Source organism: Gallinula chloropus (genome assembly GCF_964237585.1).
Source record: "Gallinula chloropus genome assembly, chromosome: 2".
NCBI classification, from domain to species: Eukaryota; Metazoa; Chordata; class Aves; order Gruiformes; family Rallidae; genus Gallinula; species Gallinula chloropus.
This window is the reverse complement of record NC_140086.1, coordinates 157,902,777-157,910,726: the sequence shown is the minus strand read 5'-3', so window position 1 is coordinate 157,910,726 and position 7,950 is coordinate 157,902,777. Positions and strand designations below refer to the sequence as shown.

General features: G+C 49.1%; 1 protein-coding gene across 1 annotated transcript; it reads left to right on the top strand.

Annotated features, from left to right (window-relative positions):
• Nucleotides 1-1,455: 1,455 nt before the first annotated feature.
• Nucleotides 1,456-7,817, top strand: CSRNP1 (cysteine and serine rich nuclear protein 1; the record flags this gene model as incomplete). The annotated part of the gene is made up of 4 exons (XM_084280193.1): nt 1,456-1,627; nt 4,019-4,278; nt 4,623-4,919; nt 6,026-7,817. The coding sequence occupies 4 exons, from the start codon at nt 1,456-1,458 to the stop codon at nt 7,007-7,009; spliced, it is 1,713 nt and encodes a 570-aa protein (XP_084136319.1). The 3' UTR covers nt 7,010-7,817.
• Nucleotides 7,818-7,950: the final 133 nt, after the last annotated feature.

Here is a 7,950-nt window from a genome sequence, read left to right as displayed (position 1 = left end):
TTTGGTGTTGGGTTGTGTTTGGGTTTTTTTTTTCCCCCAGACTTAAAATTCACTTCAGACATGCAAAAGAGGGTGAGAAAGTGCTACAGTTACAAAGCCCAAATTTGGCGGGTGAAGGAGTTTCAGCTGGTGGGAGGGGATGGGGACTGTGTGTCTGGCAGCCCCATATCTACAGTTACTCCATTCTGGGGCTGCATGTGTCTGAAGCATCCCAGTGGCATCAGAATCTCAGGGATGCTTTAGGTTTTTGCCTGTTACACTGGTTTTATTGCAGTGCTGGGATGGCTGGTTAGCATCCTGCAGTGCTGGGACTCCCCTCCCTGATGGAGGGAGTTTCTGGGCTGGGGCTGTATCTCTCCCACCATGGTTGTACTTTATAGCCCCGTGGGATGGGGTCAAAGCAAGTCACTGCTCCTGCAGCAGCCCAGTTCTCAGCTTGGGGTATGACTTCAAAATAAGCTGGCAGTGACTTTGGCAGAAGCAGGGGTGTCTGGTATGGTGTTACTACTGTCTAAAAGGAGAAATGGTCCATCACCTATGAAAGAGCATCCCAGGTTTGATGGACTCTGGTCTCCATTAGCCTGTTGTAGGCAAAGCATGTAGCTTTTGTACAGTTTCAGGAGGCAAAAACCCCACAAACTTTCTGAAAGCAAAGGTTAAAATATACAACAAAGGTTTTTTTTCTGTATTTTTTTTTTTTTCTTTCCTTGAGATGAGCAGGGCAAAAGCATGCGGGAAATTTAGGAATCTAGGCAAGTACAGAGCTCCTTTGTTTTTAATTAGCTGCGTTGTTTTTAATTGCTACTATGCTTGATACATAACCCAGCCTAAACAAGAATAGCTTATTGAATGGGGGACTGACTATGAAAGGCACCGTGAGGAGAAGGGCTGTTCTTCACAGTTGATATATTTGTATTTCAGTGCTTCGTTTAATAAGTCTGTTTCCCCAGGGGGCTGTAGGGAGTAAATCATGCCAACAGATTGTTCCCTGCAAACTGGCTTATTTTTGTAATTAGCGAGACGTTAGAGCTGTAACTGCATAGAAAGCGATCTGGGGAAGGAGTTAACCTAAAAGAATTAGTAAGCAAAACGTAATACTTATTGTTTGGTAACATTTGGGTTGATTGAATTGGTTTCTGGACAGTTTGTTGTCTGTGATAGTCAAGTTTTCTGCAGGGTGGTAAAATGGGAGAGAAATTCAGCAGGTGGGCACGGAGAGGGTAGAAAGGTGGTGGGGGGGGTGTGTGGGTTGGGAGAATGCTTTTTTGGGAATGATGCCTGCGTGGCCAGGGGGATCTGGTGGAGAATCTTGCTGAGGGTTAAAGCCATCACAGAACCATAGAATGGTATGGGTTGGAAGGGACCCCAAGGATCATGCTCATCACCAGGAACTGCCCTCACCTTATTTTGCTTTTCTCTTTTGCTTTCCAGTTTTATGAAAAATACGGCGTCACCATGAGCGGGGTATTGAAAAGGAAGTATGAAGAGCTGGGGGATGACAGCACCTACTGCTCATCCTCGTCCTGCTCCCCCCTCTCCTCTTCTGCATCTTCGGGCTGGGAGTCGGATGAAGAGAACTCCCATGGAGAGCCCAAGCCCAGCTCTGCCTTAACGCCCAGCTTCACCCGTGAGTATCTCTGGCAGCCCTTTTCCTGGGGCCAGCCATGCCCATGTGCAGGCTTTTTCTAGCATGGTGGTGTGTCGTTACCTTTGTCCATGCAGAGACCCCCATGGAGCATGCTTTCAGGGACAGAAGTGGCTGTAACACCACCACCTTGTCGTGACACTGGTTTATCCTGTTCTTGTAATTAGCCAGCATCCTCGGGGTAGCTTTTTTTGACCCTTCCTCCCAACATTTAGCATTCCTTCATAATGCTTTTGCCAAAGTCCACACTTCCAGGAGCAGAAACTCAATGACCTGAGAGTGCAGAAATAGGCAGGTACCTCCAAGCTGGTGCTGTAGGACCCTCCTACTATCCCTCAGTGCCCTGTCAAGCTGTTCCATAGGCAACAACTAAACAGACAGCCAAGTCCCGTAACACTTCTTTTGAAAAAATTATTAACCAGCAGCATAATTACTGCTTCAGAACCTGTTTCCTACGTGTGTTGGGTACTTTGCCAAAGAACATGATATGTTTGACGTTGCCTCTGCTGCTGGTACAGATAAATGCTATTTTGTTTACCCAGCGATATCAATTTTAAGAGCTTTCAGGAAAACACACAGAAGACAAGGTTGTAAAATCCTTTATCTGCCATGTGAAGGGAAAAATAAAAAATACAATAGGGGAGACCATCTTCACAGAGGAGAAATAGTCCAACCTAGTAAATTATACTGAACGCCCACTGTATATAGCAGTTAAGGTCCACTTAGCAGACATACACAAACATGCAGTGGTCTGAAAAGGCTTTAGAAGTCTTGCAATAATAAAGAGACTCATTCTTGCTTGTCTTCCCAGGTTTTGTGACAAAACAATGAACTTTTTGTATTCTCTGGCTCAATTGGAAAAGGGTCAGGAATGGGAAAACAATTTTAGGGGTGGGGGGAGAGTGTGCAGAGAGGGAGAAGCAAATGCCAAAGTGCAGCAGCTCAGCTGATAGACGATCGTGGCGGTTAACTTGCCTTTTGATAAAGAGCTAATGTTTTAGAAGATTGAGTCAAGGTTATTATGAAAATGCAGCACGACCGTGCAAAGATACCATCAAAACAACTGCAGAGCCCAGTGTGAAACCATCAGCTCTTGAGCAGAAGCTGCTGACACAGCTGGGTGAACACTTTTTTTTCCCCCTTCTCTCATATGAAACTGAAATGCAGTATATTTTGGCAAGCGAGACTTTTGAGATGTGGGTGCAGCTAACTGTCCAGTCTTGCACTTTCCCAGCCCTTGGGGCCATCCAAACCAGCCGTGCCCTTCAGGTTTTGGAGTTGCTCCCTGTAGTAGGGCTGCCTGTGGTTCTGCCACCCGAAGAGTAGAGCTCAGATCCCAGCTCTGTGGGACTCACCCATCCTTTCAGGATGGGGGTTTTTTTGCCTTTTTTTTTTCTCTCCCATTTTCCCCATGGTTTCAACCAAGACATTCATGCACCAGCAGACAATGGAGCCCAAAAAAACCCACCCTCACCACTGAATTTGTGTGTAGCTGATGCTCCTGCAGCAGGAAAGGCGGCTCTGTAATCCAGCACCGCCGCGTTTCGCTTTGCCTTCCGTGACAGGCTACGTTCGTGGAAACTGACTGACTCTGAAACTGTTCTGGCTAATTAATCCACCTTCATCTGCTGCGTTTGCACGTGCAGAATGTGCAGAACTAGGTATCTCTGGAGAGGCTCCGCTTTAAATGGTGTGTAGCGTGTTTCAGCAGTTTAAGATAAACCAGAGTCATGTATTGCCATGTTTACCCTGGGATCACCTGCATAAAGATTAACATCTCTGCAGCTGCTCTCAAACGAGTCTCTTGAGAATAAACCATAGATTCGTAGTTCCTCCCAGTGGATGGTGAAAGGAAGTACCAGAAAAAACAGACGTTTTGGTTGTTTTCTGCCCTCCGCAGCGCTGGAGTGTTGGTGCTCTGGTATACCCATGAGCTCCTGAACACGGGGCAGGGTGTTTGGGTTTAGAGCAAGACCGGCATGTAGGGTGGTTTGTTGCTTGTTTGTTACACTCCACTGCACGTGGAGAATAAGCAAATGTATGTTTCCTGGAGGAAGTCAAGCGGGGAGGAGAAGCAGTGGCCGAATCTTTGGGTGAATCTGATCAGTGACTCTGATGCCTCAGGACTTGGCTTAGCCGCCTCCTCATCCTCATCCCATCTTTTGAAAAGTTAGATCCTAAACCACCAGCAGCCATCAAGCAATGTTGTAACCTTGTCCCATTGTGTCCCTCAAGAGAGAGTAACTGATTAATTGCCAATTCTACCTATTTGTAATATTTACAGTCTGCTTGTAATATTTCTAGCCTGTCTGCAGGATCAAAGTACTAACTTAGTGCTTTTGTTTTCCTTCCCCCCCCCCCCACTATTTCTAGCCACCTCTATCCTGAAGAAATCCAAGCGACTAAAGAAGAACAATGTGGAGTTTGACCGGGTCACTGTGTTTTACTTCCCACGCTGCCAGGGGTTCACGAGCGTGCCTAGTCGCGGGGGCTGTACCCTGGGGATGGTGAGCAAACACAGCTCCTCCCGCCAGTTCACGCTAGCAGAGTTTTCAAAGGAGCAGGAAAACGTTCGCCGGGGGAAACTCGAAGAGAAATTAAAAGAGGAGAAGTTGGAAGCCTTGAAATGGAAAGTGAGTAAGAGCGGGTGTGGGGGGCTGGGCTGGTGAGGAGGTTGGCGAATGGTGTTAGTTACTGGACGGTTTTTAGTCAGAGTCTCTCTGAGTCCTGGGGACATTGGGCCTTAAGCCTGTTTGGGTGTCATATCAGTTCTCCACCTTTGGAAAGTGATGGAATAGACCCTGAACTCCACGTGTCAGGTGTTTGCTAGGTTTTTAGGGTCTCTGACATGGATGTTGGTCCTGGGGTTGGCCGCCGTGGGGGAAGGCAGATTTTCAGGTTTCTCCTGACCTGGGGGGTGCTGATGGCTCCATGTCCCCAACAGGTCCCTAATGCTTTGCCCACTTTTTGCCCTCAGCTCACCATGAACGGCACAAAGGAGTCAGAGGAGGCCAACCAGCTCACCATCGAGGACATCTCCGACGACGACATCGATGTCACCAACATGGACCTGGAGGATGGATTCTTCCTCCAGCCCTACCCTGCCAAGAAGAGGCGCGCGCTGCTGAAAGCCGTGGGGGTGAAGAAGATCGACAAGGAAGAGAAGCGGGAGCTGCACAACATCCGTCTGTCCCGGGAGGACTGTGGCTGTGACTGCCGGGAGGTCTGCGACCCAGAGACCTGCAGCTGCAGCTTGGCAGGCATTAAATGTCAGGTACTGACCTCACCTCTGAGCATGGGGAAGAGCGTGTCTCCAGCTGATGTGTATGTTAAAGCAGGAGGGGTTTGAGCAAGCAGGACAGAGAGATAGGGCAGCTTGTAAAAACGCATCTGTTCCCACCTGCGCTTGGAGCGAAGCATGAGAGAAAAGCTCTTGGAGATGCTCCCCAGGCTGCAGGCAGATGCTGCTGGGAAGTGTCTGCTTCACAAATCACACGTGCAGCCGTCCACACGCTGCCGTTGCCCGTGCCTGCAGCCTGATGGTGCTCGCCAAGTCCGTCCCCAGTGGCCAGTGGGCCACGTGGGAATGTCTTGGCAAACAAAAGCTGTTTGCTCCTCACGTGGGGCTGCTATTTCTTCTCCTCCCCCGGTTTTATTTTTGATTTTTTTTTTTTTTCCCCTTCTTGGTGTGTGTGTGTATCACAACTCCCAGTGCACTTAGGCAAACGTGGGAGTGTCAGCTGAGCATCAGCCCACAGCTAGCTGTGCAGACCACCTCCAAAGTGGGATAATCCCTCTGTGCTCAGTTAGCTTCTTATATTTTGTTATGGGTGCCTGCCCAGCTGTGTTTGGGGAGCTGTAGTCCCTGTTCTGGGTGCCCCTTGCTCCCTCGATGCTGTGTTTGTGGGCTGGGGGGGTGCAGGTGGGTATGCACAGGCGGATGAGTGCTCCGCGTGCATGCCACAGGCCCCCTCTGGCAGCTGCCAGGGATAGGAACGTGACGGTGGCACAGATGCTTTTGAGCAGTTTGTCCTTGTCTGTGTGAGGGGCACGAGCTCACAGCATGGATCGGGTACTGAATATGATGCAATATATAAAAACTCATGTTTGTCCCCTCGTGTCTCCTTTTGGAGTACTGAATTTGGTTTTTTTGGGAACCTTTTGACTAGCTCCAGTTGCACTGAAATGTTACTTCTCTTCAAAAGAGAAATGTTACAGCCCTTCAAAAGAGTAGGGTGGGTTTTTGGGTTGGGTTGGGTTTTTTCGGTCTCCTTTTAAACCCCTCAGCCATTATGTGGTTTCTCAGGGCAAATGTGTCTTAGGTGGTTTTGACTGCTGGGTTCGGTCCTAACCCTCCTCCTCTGCTTCTCCCTGCGCCAGATGGATCACACCTCCTTCCCCTGCGGCTGTACCAAGGATGGCTGTGGCAACACCGAGGGCAGGATCGAGTTCAACCAGGCCCGCGTGCAGACCCACTTCATCCACACCATCATGAAGCTGGAGCTGGAGAAGCAGCAGCAGAGCAGCGAGAAGGCGGCAGAGGCCGAGCCCCCTTTTCGGGAGCGGCTCCCAGCCTTGGGATGTGCAGCGGGGAAAGGCTCTTTGGAGGAGCGCGCTGTGCCGCTGGCACCTGCCTTCCAGTTCAGCCCTGACCTGGAGGCTCTGGGGGAGAATAGCTGCAGCAGTGACATGACAGACTCCTCCATGTCCTCCCACCCCAGCGAGGACCTGGAGGAGCCCTACGAGAGCCTGCCCTCCGACAAGTCCCAGTCGGACGTGGACGATGATGGCTTGGCACGCATCCTCCACTTCAATGACTCAGATGCTGAGGAAGAGGGCAGCCATGGCCAGGGTGACCTGAGCTGCTTCCACCCCACTGACTTCTTCATTGAGGACCACAGCAGCGAGGCCAAGCCTGTCCCCAGCCACTTGTCCCATCTCTCAGAGTGCCTGGATGAGAATGCCAACCAGGACGGCGGAGGTTTGCTGGAGGATGCTGCCCACATGCGGTGCGACGGGCTGTCCTGCTGTGCCTCGTCCCCGGCTGAGCCCTGCTCCAAGAGCTATGCAGACCTCAGCCTTTCCTCAGACTCCTTGGATTTCTTCCAATCCTTCTCAGACTATAACTTGGGACCCCTTTACAACTCCTTAAAGGAGTACGAGAACCTCGATAACTTCTCAGCGTTACAGTTTCAGTTGCCTAATTTCCCTGGCTTCCCTCAAGCTGGAGATCAGGGCTCCTGTTTCTTGGAGTCCCTCATTGGTTTGTCCGAATCCGTCCCTGAAACCCCAGCCCCTTTCACAGACAATCAGCTTTTGGAGGATGCCATCAAGTCATCGCTGATGGAGACGGTGAAAGTGTGAAACGCTCATGTGGCTTGGTTGGAAAGGACCATCACCAAAAGGAAAACCATGGAACAGTTGGATGGGCAAACTTTCACTGAAAGGATGATGCGCTACTCGAAAAATAAGGAGGAAAGAAGCAGCAGCAGCAGCAAAAAAAGGAAAAAAAAAGAAAAGACTTTATAAGCAAACGAACTATTTTTGGTCTTTATAGAACACGGACGTTTTGACATACTGCAGCTACAATCAGTTCTCTCGCTGTTTGTGCAAAAATTTCTAAACTTTCATGGTGGGGTGGGGAGGGAGGGGGGGGAAAAAGACTTTTAAGTATGAATTTCCTTGTGTTTTGTATGAAAAGACCTGTTGAGAAATACTCCTTGCTACCGTTGCCAGTCGTACACGCAGCCCCTTCTAGAAACGTTTCAGTGTTGCAGGAGCTTTTTAAGACAACTTTTTGAAACTGTATTTATTGTGAACGTTTGTGGTTGGCGTAAGAGGTGAGCCCAACACCCTCTTACGTTTAAATCAGCCGAGGTTTACAGAAGAGACCCATACACTATATACATAATCATTCTTCATCTATTTATTGCAAATTCCAGAATTTAACTAGCCACCGAAGCTTGAACTAGCATGAAACCTTATTTAAATTGGTAATACCTCAGATGTATTATGTGTACAATCATTATTATTATTTGGGGGGGGCGGGGGGCATAATATATCTGTATTTATTTATTTTCTACCTGTAGTACGTGACTAACGTTGTGGTGTATCAGTGACCTGGAAGGGCAATAAGGTCTTCAGCAGCACCCGTCCTAAAGACAACCATGGTTGTTACTTTTTCCCTGAGTCTGAAAGGTGTTGGCTGTTTGGTCTTCACATTTCTGAAAGAGCTGAATCCAGGCGGGTGGGAGGGGAGGGATGGTCAGGCAATGCCCTTGCGTTGCTGTCAGCCCTCTAGTAGA